We start from the raw sequence: 17,451 nt of genomic DNA, 5'->3' as shown, positions 1-17,451 counted from the left end.
TCATTACAGGATGAATATGCGCAATAAAATGGAAGATGAGTTTTTAGCAGATTCTATGATAATTTATATTGATGCTGGGACTCGTTGAAGATATTGATTTAAATTCTATAATATATGAATTTTATTCTATTAAGAATCGAAGGTTGTAACTCAATAACAAGTAAGAATTACTCAATTTTTCTAGTTTTTTTATTCCAAGTGCTATGCTGAGGTTTAAAATTTATATTTTGTGTTCAAACCTTTTGTTGTAGATTTTGCTATTACTTCTGATGCATTGTTGTGGTTACTATATTTATTATATATTAGGAATTTAATATTCTTGTGTACTGTTGTGATCATTATTTCTTAGCATATGAATTATGTTGATATTTCAATAGCACTACTAGGTGATCAGTTGAAGTGTGTCTGTGTGTTGAGTTGGTGCATTCTGGTTATAACAAAAGGCAGGGTCTTGATGCCTTTAAGGTACTAAATATATTAAAAAAAATCAACTCCTACGATCTTCAATTTGTCCAGCAACTATTTTCTCTAATTTTAAGAACATATAGCTACTCTTAAGTTATGATTTGACCCATTTATTTGGGCACCTAGATTTGTTTTTATAGTCAGGGGCAGCTATTGTGGACATCTGTCCGTGGTAGAAAAATTATGCATATCTTTTCATTTGCTTGAATATTTCAATAGAAAAAACTAGAAGCTAGCCTAGGTGAAATTTATTTTCTGGCTCCGCCACTGACCATAATCTCAAGCCTATGGAACATTTTACCTGTTTTGGCATGATCATGCAGCCCGTTAGTATGATTATGCTATTATCCTCACTTGCTTTCTTGTATATCCATGCCTGTCCAGGTTTCTCTTTAAAATCACGGGTCTCTTGTCCGACATCAGCTGTAGAGGGGCCTAAACGGGTAGCAATGCAGCCGTGGAAAGAGATTCTCTGGGCAGAGTCAATCCTTTACTTGCATCCCGACTACCCAATAGTCGGATTTTTTTTATCATGTAGCTGTGTTGACATTGGTGCATATGTTGTAAAATTTGCTACTGGTATATTTTCATTGTAGGTGAATCCACTGAAGAAATTGTAAATTTACATGTTCTTTGGATCATATTTAACATGTAATAGCACTCAGACGTTCTAGTTTGTTAATTGCAGGAGTCATCACTTGACAGTACAAATGTAAACAAGTTATTGCACCAAATTTACTTCCAAGTACTCTCTAAAATGTACATCGCAATCTTGTGAACTATAAGGTCTTATAAGTATAAAATACCATTCAAAGTTTCAAAAAATAAATAAATAGACACTTTACATGCAATCTAGTGCGAATAAAAATAATGGATCTAGTCGAATGACTATAATCCGATGTAGCATACGATATCACGATCTTTTTTCACGACAAGTATAAAAGAGTTTTTGACGTGAATAAACGAGGCTCACTGCCTTTATTGCAAAATGTTATTATGTTGATTTTTTTTTCACAACAAGTGTAAAAGAGTTTTTGATGTGAATATACGGGGGCTCGCCGTTTTTTATCGCAAAATATTACTATAATGCAGAAATCGCTTCTACCGGCCTCAAGCAGTGATGCACAAAAGGCCCACCAGACCGGACTTTTCGGGCTTTGACTTTGACTGGGTCGGGCCGGGCAGGGCTTCCGAGAAATGTCATAGCCCGTTTAGGCCCTCGAGGTAGGCCTTACCGGACTTTTTTCCGGACCAGATCGGATCGGACCGGGCTTTTTTCTAATCTAAATTGGACTGAGTTTTATTAGAGATTCTGAGGATTATATATATTAGCAACTAGATTATTGCAAAAATATATTAGTTTGCATGAAATATTTTATGAAAACACTACTTCATTGAAAATATTTAAGTGCTACAAAAAATGAACATGTTTATAGAATAATACGTTTTATAAATGTTATCCAAATATATACAGTATACTTACTATATGTTCTTTCATTAATCATACAGTAAAGTATATAAAACCCGCTAGGGTTGACTCAGTTGATTAAACAATGGATAACTATACTCTTGGTCACAAGTTCGAATTCCACAGGAGGAGAATTTATGATTATGCCTCCTGAGCCAGAGCCTGTCGCTTAAATGCGGTTTATCTTGGTTCACGTGGTTTGCAGGCTATTGCGTGAGCCCGTAGGGTTTACCCAGTGCGCACTCGAAGGGTAGCGGCTACGGGCTACCTACGATAAAAAAATATATAAATAGTATTATTAGTCACAAATATGAAAAAATATACGTGTTTAAAGTATTATTATATTTATAGTAAATAAGAATACATAAATATATAAGGAAATATATTAGAATACTTATATTTTAATCGGGATTTTTCGGGTTTTTAATCGGGCCGGGCCAAAGACCGGGCCTGGCCGAAACCCGAATTTTTAACCGGATCGGGCCAGACTTTGAACAGATCGGGATGGGCTAGATTTTCGGGTCCGGAATTTTTGTGCATCTCTGCTCTCAAGGCATACCTGCATCCGGAAAACTATCACTGACCATTAATTTTCTATTAATTTCACCCTACTTATATTATTATACAACAAAACTATCCCTTATCTCTCACCCTACTTTCACAATAAAATTTTATTATTATACAACAAAACTCCCCCAACATCTCGACCATTTCTTATGCGTCTCAATGATCCCGCAACATTTTTTTCAAATGTCCAAGTTCCAACCATGGAGTAATGGATTCATTTACCACAACACTAACTTCCATCACAATGGACACTACTGCTATAATCCTTTTCACAGTTCGCATCCGCTAGATTAGGCTTCAACTTCAACAATCTATGATCGTAACTTGGGCCACAGTATAACCATGGCTTTAATAAGTTTGAATTGGCTATCTTATGATTAAAACAATCTTTTTTCTCTTGACGTTTATCAACAAGTTCTACTTTTATTCAGATTTTTTTTAAAAAAAAAATTATAGAACTATATTTTCTATTCATCTTAAAATGCGTGTCGGACACTCTTCCAGAAACGATAACAATTGGGAGGGACGGAGGGAGTAGTATCCTTACTTATTTAGCAAAAAAAAATAGTATCCTTACTCATCAATTTTATATTTAAATCTCGAATATCTTTTAGATATCGAATATCTTTATTAGTATACATTTTTTCATAATATCATTTTATACAATATCATTAAATTCAAAATATAAACACTCTAATGGGTGTGATACTTATATTTTATACTTGACATCTTGCCTTGACTATTACACATATTTAAATCTATTAAATGTATTAAATCTATTAAATGTTTTTTAAAATAAGTACAAAAAGTTTATCACATAAATCCAAAAGTAATCCAAAAGTAATAATAAATTTGATAAATTAAAAAGTAAAAAGTATTTCTCACGATAACAATACTTGCAATTTACAAAAAGTAAAAGAAGCACCAATACAATAAACATGTAAAATCCACACGAAGGAAGCGTGACAATAGCGGTTGTTGTAATAAGCAGGGTCATTCTAGTCTTTTTCCACATTTTTAGTTCAAAAGTCACCGACGGTATAAATATTTTCTGCATTTTTTTTAGTCTTCAGACAAGAGCAGCTATTACATTTTCACAAATCTCTCGTATGTTACAACATCTACTTCAAGGTTTGTTCAATCTTCACTTCACTGTCTCTCTTTTATTAATTTTATTACAAATTTGATAATATATGTATCTTGTTAAATCTTTACATTTGTTGCGTTCATTATATCTTGTTCTTATGTCTCTTAGCATGTTGTACATGATACTTTAATTGAAATCTTGAATGATCTAAATTGATTTACTGTTTTTAGAATTTATTGTGTTTTATTTAGCATGCTCGCATTTGACATTTTTAGATTAATGATTTAATTTTCTTGGTTTTTAAACTGGGTTTTACAGATCTGATAAGAAATTATCCAGTTATTCAGTACTAATTTAAGATGGCATTTTATGAAGAAATTAAGATCTGGGTATTGTTTATCTGTTTGATATCTCAATTGGGTCATGGCTTTTATCTTCCGGGTAGTTACCCTCATAAGTACGTTGTTGGTGATCCGTTATCGGTTAAGGTTAATTCGATTACTTCAGTTGAGACTGAGATTCCGTTTAGTTATTATAGTTTGCCTTTCTGTAAGCCGGAGGAAGGTGTTAAGGACAGTGCGGAGAATTTAGGTGAGCTGTTGGTTGGTGATAGGATTGAGAATTCTCCGTATAGGTTTAAGATGAATACGAATGAGTCGGAGATTTTTTTATGTCAGACTAAGCCTTTGTCGAATGAGGAGTTTAGGCTGATGAAGAAGAGGATTGATGAAATGTATCAGGTTAATGTGATTCTTGATAATTTGCCTGCTATTAGGTATACTAAGAAAGAGGGTTTTTACTTGAGGTGGACTGGGTATCCGGTTGGGATCAAGGTTCAAGATAAGTATTATGTTTTTAATCATTTGAAGTTTACGGTTCTTGTTCACAAGTATGAGGAAACCAATGTGGCTGGTGTTATGGGTACTGGTGATGCTGCTGAAATGATCCCTACTGTTGGAAACTCTGGGCCAGGGATTCCGGGTTACATGGTTGTCGGATTCGAAGTGATTCCTTGCAGTATCCAGCACAATGCCGAGTCAGTGAAGAAGTTGAAAACCTACAGTAAATACCCATCCGCAATCAATTGTGAACCTACTACTGTGGCAATGTCTATTAATGAGAATGAGCCAATAGCTTTTAGCTATGAGGTCTCATTCGTAGAGAGTGATATCAAATGGCCATCTAGATGGGACGCTTATCTGAAGATGGAAGGGGCAAAAGTCCATTGGTTTTCCATTCTTAACTCCCTTATGGTAATCATATTCTTGGCTGGAATTGTCCTTGTGATTTTCTTGAGAACTGTAAGGAGGGATCTAACTCGTTATGAGGAGCTTGACAAAGAAGCTCAAGCCCAAATGAATGAAGAGCTGTCAGGTTGGAAACTTGTTGTGGCAGATGTTTTCCGAGCTCCAAGCAACCCTACATTGTTGTGTGTTATGGTAGGAGATGGAGTTCAGATTCTTGGAATGGCAGTCGTGACAATTTTGTTTGCAGCCCTTGGATTTATGTCCCCTGCTTCTCGAGGAACACTGCTCACAGGTATGCTATTCTTTTACATGTTTCTTGGAATTGCAGCTGGTTATGTGGCTGTCCGCTTGTGGAGGACAATCTTCTGTGGAAACCAAAAAGGGTGGGTTTCTGTCGCTTGGCGGGTTGCATGTTTCTTCCCTGGTATTGCCTTTCTAATTCTGACCACTCTAAATTTCCTACTGTGGGGTAGTCATAGCACAGGAGCCATTCCCTTTTCTCTGTTTATAGTTCTCATTTTGCTCTGGTTCTGCATCTCCGTTCCCCTTACCTTAGTTGGGGGTTATTTCGGGGCAAAGGCACCTCATATTGAATACCCAGTTCGGACCAACCAGATTCCCAGAGAAATTCCTGCTCAAAATTATCCATCTTGGCTTTTAGTTCTTGGGGCTGGCACCCTCCCATTTGGCACACTTTTCATTGAACTTTTCTTCATCATGTCCAGTATCTGGATGGGCCGAGTATATTACGTTTTTGGATTCCTTTTTGTTGTTTTGATCCTTCTTGTGGTGGTTTGTGCCGAAGTGTCACTTGTTCTGACGTACATGCACCTTTGCGTGGAGGACTACAAATGGTGGTGGAAGTCATTCTTTGCTTCTGGTTCTGTTGCAATCTATATCTTCTTGTACTCCATCAACTATCTTGTTTTTGATCTCAAGAGTTTGAATGGACCTGTCTCGGCAACTCTTTACTTGGGTTACTCTCTCTTCATGGTTCTAGCAATCATGCTGGCAACTGGCACAGTTGGGTTTCTTTCTTCATTCTGGTTTGTCCATTACTTATTTTCATCCGTGAAGCTAGATTGAAGAACCTACTCGTATTGGCACATCATTGAGATTTTATGTTATATGTTTTTTTTCATAAGTTTGTTGGTTTCAGAAATTTGAGAGAAAACAAGATTATTATTGACCAGATTCTTTTTGCCATAATATAGATGAAGATTATAATTTGTTGGTTGCGCTATATATATTCTGTTGATTCAAGATTTTAAACTAGTAACTGGAATTGGACTTCTGCTCTTGTCTTTTGGGTATGGATTCCCCTCAATTGCCAGAACATGGATATCCTTTAATTATCTGTATGCAGCCTATTGCATCTTATGAGATTGTTCATTGTTCATACGGAATGCGATATCGATTATGAAGTGTGAAGGCCTTGCTGTACTTCCAGCTCCAGGCCACTGATCAACATTACTCAAGTACAATGCAAACATTAGATACATTATCTGGTGCACCAGTGAGGTCTGGTGGCTGGAGGTGGACACTGACAAGAAATACGGCCAGTGCCCGACTTGATTCACAGTATGAAAATAGAGAAAAAATTCAAAAATGACAGAACTAAATGGATCTGTATTGGCTTGTGAACTAAAATTTTGTACACCTCAGCATGTTTTTTTTGTTTTTTGAAAAGATATACCTGCATTTATTAATACTTCTCCGAAATAACATTAGGAGCAGTATGAAGCCGGACCTGACATAGAACAAGCGGCCATTGCTAACAAATGGACTAAATAATTCGCAGATTGAAAAGCAAAAACAACTAATACTTCGTCAAAGTGTTAAGTAAATCTACAGTCACAAACAGTTGCATATCTACACAGTTCTTGGGAGTTTTGAGTTTCAAACACATTTCCAGAGCCTAGCATCTGGACATTCCAATTCACCTTGGAACGTCCTATAGCCACTCTTAGCCGTGAACTCCCCCTTGCGAATTTTGCTCTATATGGTCTAATAAGAATGCAAAAGCTGTCAATTTTTATTATCTCTCATGATTCTCGGTCTCTTTTCCCTCCCTTCCTACTTGTTCATTTTCATCTTCAAAAATCCTTAACATCCTTAACATCCAACATCCTTAACATCGATGCCCCCATCATTTTTCCACGGGAAAGCAAGTCCTCCACTGTGACCTTGATCATTTACCCCTCGACACCCAACTAAATTTTATGTTTTTACAGACTTCTTTTACTTTAAGTTTAAACTGATGAAAATAGAACAAAAATGAACTGAAACCCGAAAATGGACGCGCCTTGTGTTGAAATACTAATATAAGATCCTGGAAACACCTTAAGATTTCAGAGTTACCGGTTTCTCAACATGGTATTATAGCCTAGCCGCCTAAACAAACCCAAGTATATAAATTTTCATCAATACCATTAACATACTTTCTTCTAGTTTTGTAGTTATGACAGAATTAGAGGGAAAGATCGAACCGACCTTTCTATCTTAGGTCTGGTGATCAACCAGGTAACACTATTATTCATGAATTCTAAAAGGAGACAACTACGTAGCATGGTCCAGGGCCATTATTCTTGCTCTGAGATCTCGCCGAAAATTCGGGTTCGTTGCCGGAACTATCAACGAGTCTGAAGAGAGGAAGCAACTTGACTGGGGAACGGTGAATTCAATGATTGTCTCATGTATTCTGAGAACCATGGATCCGAAAGTTGTTTCTTCAATACCTTATCATGATGAAGCTAGAAAACTCTGGCTTTATTTAGAGAAACGATTCGCCATTGCGAATGGTCCAAAAATTCAATAACCAAGGGCTGCCGGGGCGAGGGCCATAAATTACTTTTTTTTTTGCAAAAGATGTACATGAATACCCGCGCGATTTTGGCATGGCCATTTATACCCACCTATTACGCATTTGTAGCATGGGTACTAGCTAATACGCATTGCAAGAATGCATGTCATGCTAATTTATTATTTTTTTAATTTATAGAATATGTATTACGCATATAAGGGAAGAGTAATAGCCACTGATACGCATTGGAGGAGGGGGTATTACATGATAAGTATAGTAAGAATGCGTAATACGTGCTTGATAAAAAGTGAAGGTTGCAGTTAAACATAACACGCATTTTGACAGTAGGTAATGCATATTACAAATCTGGGAAATGCGTAATATTTTTATTTAACATTATGTAAAATTGCAAAAATATATAAAAGTTTGGAATTTATTTAAAAAATAAATATTTAATTTATATTAATATTTTTAAACTCAAATTTGAAATTGTTGAATCCTAAAATACTAAAATATTAAGACGGTTAAATTAGTGGTGATTTTTAAATTAAAATTTGATTAATAGGGTTTAGGGTCGGTTACTAGGGTTTAGGCTCTAGGGTTTAGGGCCTTGTGTAATATATTATATACTTTTTAAATGTTTCTAAAACCCAATTGGGGATTATTGAACCCTAAAATATTAAAAATTATTTAATTAGGGATCCTGTTTTAAATTAGAGTTTGATTCTTAAATTAAAATTTGGTTACTAGGGTTTAGGCTCTAGGGTTTAGGGCCTAAATCCTAAACCCTAACTCGTTGTGTAATATATTATATACTTTTTAAATATTTCTAAAACCCAATTGGGGATTATTGAACCCTAAAATATTAAAAATTATTTAATACAAATTTAAAATAAAATTAAAAAAATTAAATAAAATTAAAAAAATGAATAAAATTATAAAAATAAATATGAAACTGAATATAAAATGAACATTACGCATTTCTATATTGGGTAAATGAAAATACGCATTCGCAATATGGGTTGTAATTCCTATTACGCAAATGATATATGGGTATATGTATTCTAATTTTATGTTAAATCTTAATACGCATTTTGTTTCTGGGTTATTGGTAATACGCATTTCATATGTATGTATTATTAGTATCTTTATGCATATTACGCATTCAGTAAATATGTATTTGTAACACGTGTCTCTTGAATGCGTAATAGCTTTATCTTTTTACAAACCCGCCTGTCTCGAGTACACACAAAACGTAAGGTTGTCTTCTGTCAAATATTTCTTTCACTATTCTCTCTCGAATAATGTAAACACGCCTATTTATTGTTGCTAATTTCTAACAATAGAGTGAATCTCTTATGCCGAAGATGGGGATTGCAAAATCAATTGGCTAATTTAAGGTGCTAATTTTATTTCTACAACCCTAGATCTATCTTTACTAGGGGTAATACAATGGCTTCACAAAGTGTGTTTATTTGGGGTTGGCTATATTGTGATGGAAATATTATAATGGATGATACAAAAGGTGTTAAATATGATAGAAAGATGACTAGATTGGTGAAATTATAGTTTAATATTAGTTTTGAAGGTTTATTAGATCTTTTATATACAAAGTTGTGGACCGATAATACATTGTATAAGTTGAACATTTGTCATAGATTTCTAAATCCTTCAACAAATATGTTTGAAGTAGCACCAATGTATGATGATGATGATGTTGAGTATATGTTTGATTCAGTGGCTTTTTTAAGTTTAAGAAACTACGTAGAGCTCTATGTTGAAAAAATTTCGATTAACTTCGTGCAAAATTCAAATGTAAGGGGTGAGATGTCCATAAGTGGTGAAAGAAGTTCAAGCTCGTATAACTCAAAAAAGTTACAAATTAGTGAAAGTGGTGAAGTTAGTGGCGGCTTTAGTGGTGGAGTAAGTGGAAGTATTTCAAGTGGAAGTTCTAGTAGGTGCACAAGTCGTTTGGATAGTGACAATAACTTGAGAGGTAGTTCTGAATTTAGAGACGAAGACATTCCTTTCTACAAGTCTTTTGATGGGTCATCGATGGTAGCATCATTTAATGAGCCTTCTTAATAAATCAGTTGATATTTTTAATGCTTCAGAATTGCGAAAGGGAAAAATGTTTCATACAAAAAAAGAGTTGATGCGTGTAGTGAAGGATGTTCATATTGCCAACCACCAAGAGATAAAGGTGCTAAAATCAGATTCAGGGGTTTGGGAAGTTGAATGCAAGAGGAAGGTGACAGGTTGTGTTTGAATGTTAAGAGCAAGAAAGAGAGCCATTCATAATTTTTTTGAAATTATGGAAACTAAGGGTCCACATACATGTGTCAACCCAAAAATCTCACAGGATCACTATAACTTGAGCTCTGCAAATATTGCACATGTCATTAGTACACAGATAGCTGCAGATCCTAGTATCTCGGAGAAGGTATTAAAGGCTACTGCTGTGAGCCACTTTGGTTATAGACCTTCAAGAAGGAAGATTAGGCATGCAAGATGGATGACAGAAAAAGCTATATTCAAGTCCTCTGAAGAGTCTTATGAGTACCTTCCCAAATTTATGAATGCATTGCTATCATTCAATCATGGAACAGTTGTTGATTGGTACTTCAAGGAGCATAATCTAGGAGAGCCTATAGCTGAGGTAATTACATTATCTATTTGTTAATTTTTGCATCCATTATTATTTGTTCATTCATTATTAACTAGCTAAATTTAACTCATTTAATATGTTTGATTCTAATAGGTGGTGACATTCAAGCGAGTCTTTTGGGCATTGAAGCCTTGTATAGATGCATTTCCACATTGTATAACTGTACTTCTTATAGATGGTACACATTTGTATGACAAGTATGGTGGAGTCTTGCTGATAGCTACAATAGTTGATGGTTTTAACCACCTTCTTCCGGTGGCATTTGCAGTTGTTGATGGAGAAAATAAGGCAAGTTGGTCTTGGTTCATGGAGAGGGTGAAGAAAAAGATTGTCCTCCAGAGGAGAGATGTTTGTGTCATTTCAGATAGGCACAATGGGATTATTTCTGTTATGAACAATCCGGAGCTTGGGTGGTGTGAACCACTTAGTCATCACCGGTTCTGCTCTAGACACCTAGCTGTAAATTTTGGGAAGGAGTTCAAAAGGGGGTTGAAGGATAGCATTGTTCCATTATGTAGATAACTTACAGGGCCTAAATTTTCTAGGCATTGGAATGCATTGGTAGCAGCTGAGCCAAGAGTAGAAGAATGGTTTGCTGATAAGCCATTAAGTCGTTGGGCTTTGGCTTTTGATGAAGGTAAAAAGTTTGGGATTATGACAACTAACATGGCTGAAAGTTGGAACAGTGCTATCAAGGTGGCAAGAAAGCTCCCTATCGCTGCATTGGTCAAGACTATATTTCACAAGTTGGCTGCTTATTTTGATCAGCGGCGAATAGAAGTAGAGAAATAATGTGTTGATGGCAATCTATTCACACTTCATGCCAACAAAATGCTAAATAGATGGAAGGAACGTGCAAGTGGCCATTATGTGAAGGTATTTTATCGTGACACTTGGGTGTTCACCGTGACTACTTTAAAACGTGGCCAAAAAGGAGGTAATGAGCACATTGTTCGCTTAATGGAAAATATATGCACTTGTAACAAATGGCAAACATTCCATATTCCAAGCTCTCATGTGCTAGCTTGTTGTGCCAATCAAAATTTAGATTACACAAGTTTGGTAAGTAAGTGGTATAGGCTAGACATTGCAAGAAATGTATATGGAAGTGCATTTGAGCCATTGCCGGATGAGAATGCTTGACCTTTATTTGATACATTTCCCAAAATGGTGCCCGATATTGAGAACATCCCCAAAAAACCGGGGCGAAGAAAGTCAACAAGATATAAGAACGAGATGGATTATCAAATATCGGCACGAGCCAAGGGAACTTCTAGTGGAGCTTCTTCTAGCATACCATAATACTTTTTCATTGGTATATTTAATAATTTTATTACTTAAAAGCATAAAGTAATAGTTGTTTGAATATGCAATATCTCGTTCAATGCTACTTATCATATTGTCATGCACTAGAGCTCTCTATTTATGTCTCATTATATTTTATTTTTTGCTTTTTAGGGAGCTGTTATTATGCCTGGATTCGCTTATGGTGAAAAGAAGAAACATGGATTTAAGCATTGGAAGTGGATAATTGGATTTGTTAGACAAGCTGCTTTGTTTCTATTTGTATAAGGATTACTTATGGTTGTTTTATTTATTCATGAAATTGAACATATGAATCTTATTTATTGTTGATGGATTTTATGAGATTTGTTGTTGGATTGTATGACAGTGATTGCATATATATGGTAATCTCTAAATTCAGCAGATGTTCTGTTAAAAAAGTTTTGCAGCAGTTCTTTTAAGTGATTTCATTGTTGATAATAGTCGATAATTCATCAGTGGTGTTCAAGGAATCAGGTTTTCAGTGCCAATGTCCAGTGGGAGTTTCATTCCTAGGTAGCAACACATTTCTAATGAATGCTTTAATAAAGTATAATGAAGCACTTGCAATAGAAATATATTCCAAATATATTAGTATTCATTCATAATTTTCTCATCTGCCAATTTAGAGGTCAATACAATTCCATTTCATATCTTAAATATCACTGCATAAAATATTTTGTGCTGCTCTCTACATAACTAAAAACTAAAATCTCCCCAAGTTGACCACAAACTAAAGATTTGATAATGAAATTTAAAAGCTCAATCCCAAGAGAAAACTATCTAGTGAAGACAACTAGTCGACTATAAGTTGCAGAAAATAGTGGTCATTGTACTCCAAAATAGAAAGCAGCATAATTTTGTAGAGGTTGCTAAATTGCAGAAATATTGATGAACGACACCATATTAAGGGTACTTCTTCCTGCATAAAAAATTAGGAGTTAGAGTATGTTTAATATGTAAAGCAAGTTTACGTGTTGAATATTGTTCCAATGATGTGCTTTATTTGAATTACTGTTTGATCATAAAATGGACTTACTTAAGGCTCTTATAATGTTGAGTAACTGGCGGAGGAACTATCTTATGACCTTTAGTACCACATCCAGGAGGATTACGGTTGCGAGGTCGCAACTGCATGCGATTTTCCTGATCTTTCGCTTGTTGTTCCTCCAATATAGGCTGCTGCTCCTGAAAATGCTCCAGTTGAGGCTCCAGTTGAGGCTGCTGCTCCTGTAACCACTCCAGTTCAGGTTGTACAACTATAAATTCTCCAATATATGATTTTTCCTGCTGTCCATCATCTCCTAATGGTGGTGGTTCATCTTGTACAAGTTCTTCCAATAGTTGTTGGTCTTCCGGCTACATTAAAAATATTAGATAATGGTTAGAACTATATCATATATGTTTTATAGGGATATGCAAAACAATTATAGAGAAAGCATGTACAAAGGTATTATCAAAAATAGAAACTTGTGCAGGTGGTGTCAGAAAGTCAGTGGACGACAGCAGCCGAAAACTAGGAACCCAAAATGACGCTGAGAAATGAACAGTGACAGTATCATGTTTCTGTGCTGATGTATCATGTTGTTGTGCTGGTGGTGACTGGAAATTAGCAGGCGGGCGTACGTGAAAGGAGGGATAATAAGATGGTGCTGAAAGATCGATATTTGGAATTTCTGTTTCATCATGATCACCTGCCTCATCCACATCATGGGCCAATCTCTCAACAACAAAAAGATTAGGAACCTCTTGACCTCTTCCTTCCACTACGTGCTCCTCATCCCTTAAATGAATATTCTCTTCATTTACATAATCAGCGCCTTCATTTTCAATATCTACTTTACGCCTCTTTGTATCATTAATCCCTCCACGACCTCCTTTATGACCGGCCTTTTTTGGCTTTACTCTTAAAATCTCTTCTCTAGCATGACGATCATCTGAAGGAAAATCTTGAAAAAGGCCACGGCTGTATTGATATTCCAATAAACGCCATCCACGAGTAGCAAGTGAATTTATAAGGCTGTTACCCCCACCTAACACCTCACCCCTGGCTATTGAAGATATTCGATCAAGTATTTGAATCTGAATTGAAGTAGGAAACATGTACATATTATTTACGAAGCAATTAAATAAACATGAAAATAGAACATGATACTCAAGATAAAATTACCACATATGATCCCGCAGCAGCCATGCGTGTATGATAAGGACGAGTAATACCACTGTACCATATATCATACTCATTAGAGACCCCAACACCACTGTTATCAACAACAAGCACATGCTGCAATCGGTTGTCCCAATATGATATATGCTCCTTATGTTTTTTCCCCAATCAACATCCCACTTACCCTTTAACGTCATGTTATGGAGCTCTTTAGAATATTCAACAGCAGCTACTGGGATATCCTGAACCATACCAAACTGACGAACGCATCTATCCGGTTGATGTTGCTCCACAATATAGAAACATATTAGTGGGCCTCTATAACACCAAATGGCACTACCCTTCCTACAGTGCTCATCAAGGGTGTCAAGAACATCTGTATATGGCATCCATATGAACTGCAGGGGTACAAGTACATCCAAAGAGAGTCGATGAACGCACACCACATGTGAGCTCACATCAACATATGACTTGGGACCGCACCACCTATGTAACACAATAACATGTAAAGCTATATTACAATCCCTACACATAAATCATATATAACATCTCAAATAAAAGACTCACAATAAATAAAAAGATGGACAAGTACGCAAGTTATTGATTAAATTAAAATTAATGTACCTCAAAGCATACGGGCCTGCAAGATCACCCCATATATCCATAGGAGGAGGACTAGGGATAGGAGCCAAAGTAGGCAGTCTTGTCCAGGCCCACAACTGAACTAACAATACGCATCCTGCCATTTCCTCTACATCAATCTTGCAGGACTTGCATAACTCCCTGTACAAGAAAGCAAGTACACCCGAACCCCATGATAATGTAGCACAACGATCAAGATCCTGCAGTAGAGGTATAAAAATGCAATGCACCTGAGAACCCTGATGATCGGTGAATAATACACCACCAAGCAACTGTAGAAGATATGCCTGAGTATATCGAACTAATTCACGCTCTTCTGCATCATCAGCAAGCACCTCAGGAACAGCTAAATCTAACCAGCTCAACTTTATCCTAGAACCAACCAATGCTTGACTCTTGGAATCTGGTGCTTTTCCAAACATGTTCTTTATATGGTCTTTCCACCCACCCTCAGCATGTGTAGATCCAGTAATTGCATTTCCATCTATTCGTAAACCAAGAAGCACAGTAACCTCCTGTAATGTAATAGTGCACTCTCCGGTTGGTAAATGAAAAGTATGTGTTTCTGGACTCCAACGCTCTACTAAAGCGGTAATAAGACTCCAATCTATAGTAATACCCGCGAGACTTGCAATCCCATCAAATCTCAATTTTCTAAGAATCGGAACCAACCTTGAATGCAATGCTGGAAACTTGCAACGAACACGCGTTCGCTGACTGTCCCCACCACCTGCTTTCCACACATTTGTTGACCTATGTTCTGCCTGCAAATACAAGACCGATGGATCTGTAGGTCCTGGATGGAGCTCAAAATCATCTAAAAATGTATCATCAGGTACCTATTTAACATATACAAAATTCATTAGATGAATGCATAAATAAAACTAATAATGTGTCACTAACAGTCCACATAAAACATCAATAAGAACAAACAACCAGGTCTTATACTAATAGACATAATTAAAAAATAAAGTACAACCTATAACATTACTCAAGACCTTATACATCAGAAATGGTACTAAACTAAACCTAATGGTATAACACTACACACACAATACTACCAGGATTACAAACTAGGATTACGCACACTAAACAGTGCCAAGACACATACTACTATCAGAACTAATGGTGGCTTCACTGTATTAGGACATTGTCCTGGGAACTGTTTAACAGTACCGGTACTTATGTATAAACACAAACCAGAATTACAAACCATGAATATCAATTAAATAAACATTGCAATATGTAAAGAAGCCAAGGAACTAGCAAATTTACCAATTCAGGAAAAACCTCAAAAATAACTAGACATGGGAAATAACCTCAAAATAAAATCCAATGAATCAACTGTTAAATATGTCATAGACATGGTGTTTACGATTTGATTTCCAACTATTGTTTCTTCTGTACATTACTCAAAAGTACCATCGCTCATGACACAATAATCATTTTCCGGTAAATCTCTCTCTCTCTCTCTCAAGTGTCTCTCAAATTAAAAGGATAACCACACCAATATAAAGCTTAATCTGATACTAACAAAGAGATAAATAGGGACAATTAATAAACACGCTTTCAAAATCAACTATAATATATGTATATTCTAACTTGATCCTACTAAAACACTTACTAATGAATGAAAACACTACATATATTGAAGAACACTTATATTAGAATCGACTCTGATATGCATATTAAGAAGTCAGATTTTGCTCGGGTTGAATTTTGCTTGATTTGCCTCCAGAAATAGCCAAGGAAATGGTGTTTAGAGGGAGTATTGTGCGTGTAGTGTTACGGGCAAGGGTTATTAATTTAGGCGGGTTATAATCGGGTCGGGTAAGTTTATATTACGCATTTTGGATATGGTTATTAGGAGGGTATAATTGGCCATAATTTTAGAAATAGGTATTCCTGTAATGCAAGAGGTAAAAACAGGTAATAATGTCATTTTTTCGGGCTGCCATCACTGACTGCAAACCGAAGAAAGGCACGTCCATTGAAGATTACTACAACAAACTATATGGTTTGTGGGATGAACTAAATCATCTTAAACCCTTGAATATTTGTGAATATGGTAAATGTATATGTGATGTTCAAGGAAAATTTGCTACTGACCGCGAGGAAGAACGGCTACACCAATCTTTAATTGGCGTGGATGATGAATTGTATTCAATGGTAAGATCAAATATATTGTCGCAAAAACCACCTGCTACCTTGGATGATACTTATCAAGTGTTTATTTAAGAAGAACGCTCCACACACATTGCTCGTGGAAAAGCTATAAGTGAGGAAATACATGCATTCTCTCTTCAAGCTGATAAATTGAAAAATATGACTGAACGAACTGATAAGGGTAGACTCCAGTGCTCTCATTGCAAGCAAAAGGGTCACGATCAAGGTACTTGCTTTAAATTGCATGGCTATCCAGAATGGTGGGATGAAAGAAATTATGGAGCAAACCGTCGTAGTGTTCATGGCAATGTTCCTACTACGGTGTCACCTGCTCTTGCTATAGGGTGGGGATGGGTGTTGCAGGGAGAGCAAATTCAGTATCCAGGACAGTTGGGGAAGCGAGTAATATAAAGAATTCTGATATTCCAAACTTAAGCATTGAACAGGTATGAATTCTTTTAAATATGATGAACACGAAAAGTTCGTCCATGGATTGCATGATATGTGAGACTTCATACATGCATTGGATTATCGATACAGGTGCATCACATCATGTTACGAGTGTAGAAATATAACCTGACTTATGATAATAATAAGCGTGTATATTTTAAACTGGAAAACAAAGATGCACGCTAACTTGTTAACGTTTATTACGCTGCTGCAAATACATAATATAGAGCCACAACAATAGAACGTGGCAAGAAAATAGGAACAACCAAACCGAAAGTCCTACAACAACTATACTGCTAACATTTATTTTCTAGAGCTCCTAAAAATACTCTGTAAAGCAAAGACCAAGTCATACGTCTGATTTCTTTGCACGCAAAACAAAATAAACGAAATAAAAA

The 17,451-nt window shown here is 36.0% G+C and overlaps 4 protein-coding genes across 4 annotated transcripts; 2 read left to right on the top strand and 2 right to left on the bottom strand.

Moving 5' to 3' along the window:
* The first annotated feature begins 3,532 nt into the window (after positions 1-3,532).
* Positions 3,533-6,063, top strand: LOC141713615 (transmembrane 9 superfamily member 11). Its single transcript, XM_074517113.1, has 2 exons — positions 3,533-3,631; positions 3,906-6,063. The coding sequence occupies exon 2, from the start codon at positions 3,947-3,949 to the stop codon at positions 5,918-5,920; it is 1,974 nt and encodes a 657-aa protein (XP_074373214.1). The 5' UTR covers positions 3,533-3,631; positions 3,906-3,946; the 3' UTR covers positions 5,921-6,063.
* Positions 6,064-9,317: 3,254 nt separating this feature from the next.
* Positions 9,318-11,097, top strand: LOC141715205 (uncharacterized). The gene is made up of 5 exons (XM_074518683.1): positions 9,318-9,633; positions 9,752-9,888; positions 10,000-10,296; positions 10,399-10,742; positions 10,851-11,097. Exons 1-5 carry the CDS (start codon positions 9,318-9,320, stop codon positions 11,095-11,097), a joined length of 1,341 nt encoding a protein of 446 aa, XP_074374784.1.
* A 1,109-nt stretch (positions 11,098-12,206) lies between these two features.
* On the bottom strand, positions 12,207-13,956 carry LOC141713614 (uncharacterized). The gene is made up of 4 exons (XM_074517112.1): positions 13,799-13,956; positions 13,075-13,710; positions 12,668-12,987; positions 12,207-12,550 (listed from the first exon to the last, which is right to left on the bottom strand). Exons 1-4 carry the CDS (start codon positions 13,820-13,822, stop codon positions 12,535-12,537), a joined length of 996 nt encoding a protein of 331 aa, XP_074373213.1. The 5' UTR covers positions 13,823-13,956; the 3' UTR covers positions 12,207-12,534.
* A 58-nt stretch (positions 13,957-14,014) lies between these two features.
* Positions 14,015-15,862, bottom strand: LOC141715204 (serine/threonine-protein phosphatase 7 long form homolog). Its single transcript, XM_074518682.1, has 4 exons — positions 15,845-15,862; positions 14,420-15,276; positions 14,136-14,281; positions 14,015-14,037 (listed from the first exon to the last, which is right to left on the bottom strand). The coding sequence occupies exons 1-4, from the start codon at positions 15,860-15,862 to the stop codon at positions 14,015-14,017; spliced, it is 1,044 nt and encodes a 347-aa protein (XP_074374783.1).
* Positions 15,863-17,451: the final 1,589 nt, after the last annotated feature.

The sequence above is a fragment of the Apium graveolens genome, chromosome 3 (assembly GCF_009905375.1).
Source record: "Apium graveolens cultivar Ventura chromosome 3, ASM990537v1, whole genome shotgun sequence".
In the NCBI taxonomy this organism is placed as follows: domain Eukaryota; kingdom Viridiplantae; phylum Streptophyta; class Magnoliopsida; order Apiales; family Apiaceae; genus Apium; species Apium graveolens.
The sequence above is the reverse complement of the archived record's forward strand: the minus strand, read 5'-3'. Positions and strand labels throughout refer to the sequence as shown.

What these genes read in the sequence shown, in the direction of transcription:
- LOC141713614 (XM_074517112.1), bottom strand. Translation starts at nt 13,822, where the DNA reads ATGGCTGCTGCGGGATCATATGTG. An exon ending in CTGCTGCGGGATCATATGTG is followed by an intron (nt 13,711 to 13,798) that starts GTAATTTTATCT and finishes ACTTCAATTCAG; the next exon opens with ATTCAAATACTTGATCGAAT. An exon ending in CTATTTTTGATAATACCTTT is followed by an intron (nt 12,988 to 13,074) that starts GTACATGCTTTC and finishes TTTTTAATGTAG; the next exon opens with CCGGAAGACCAACAACTATT.
- LOC141713615 (XM_074517113.1), top strand. Translation starts at nt 3,947, where the DNA reads ATGGCATTTTATGAAGAAATTAAGATCTGGGTATTGTTTATCTGTTTG.
- LOC141715205 (XM_074518683.1), top strand. Translation starts at nt 9,318, where the DNA reads ATGTTTGAAGTAGCACCAATGTATGATGATGATGATGTTGAGTATATG. An exon ending in TAGTGACAATAACTTGAGAG is followed by an intron (nt 9,634 to 9,751) that starts GTAGTTCTGAAT and finishes TTAATGCTTCAG; the next exon opens with AATTGCGAAAGGGAAAAATG. An exon ending in AAGTTGAATGCAAGAGGAAG is followed by an intron (nt 9,889 to 9,999) that starts GTGACAGGTTGT and finishes AAAATCTCACAG; the next exon opens with GATCACTATAACTTGAGCTC.
- LOC141715204 (XM_074518682.1), bottom strand. An exon ending in GCAGGCCCGTATGCTTTGAG is followed by an intron (nt 14,282 to 14,419) that starts GTACATTAATTT and finishes TGTGTTACATAG; the next exon opens with GTGGTGCGGTCCCAAGTCAT. An exon ending in TGATGAGCACTGTAGGAAGG is followed by an intron (nt 14,038 to 14,135) that starts GTAGTGCCATTT and finishes GGTATGGTTCAG; the next exon opens with GATATCCCAGTAGCTGCTGT.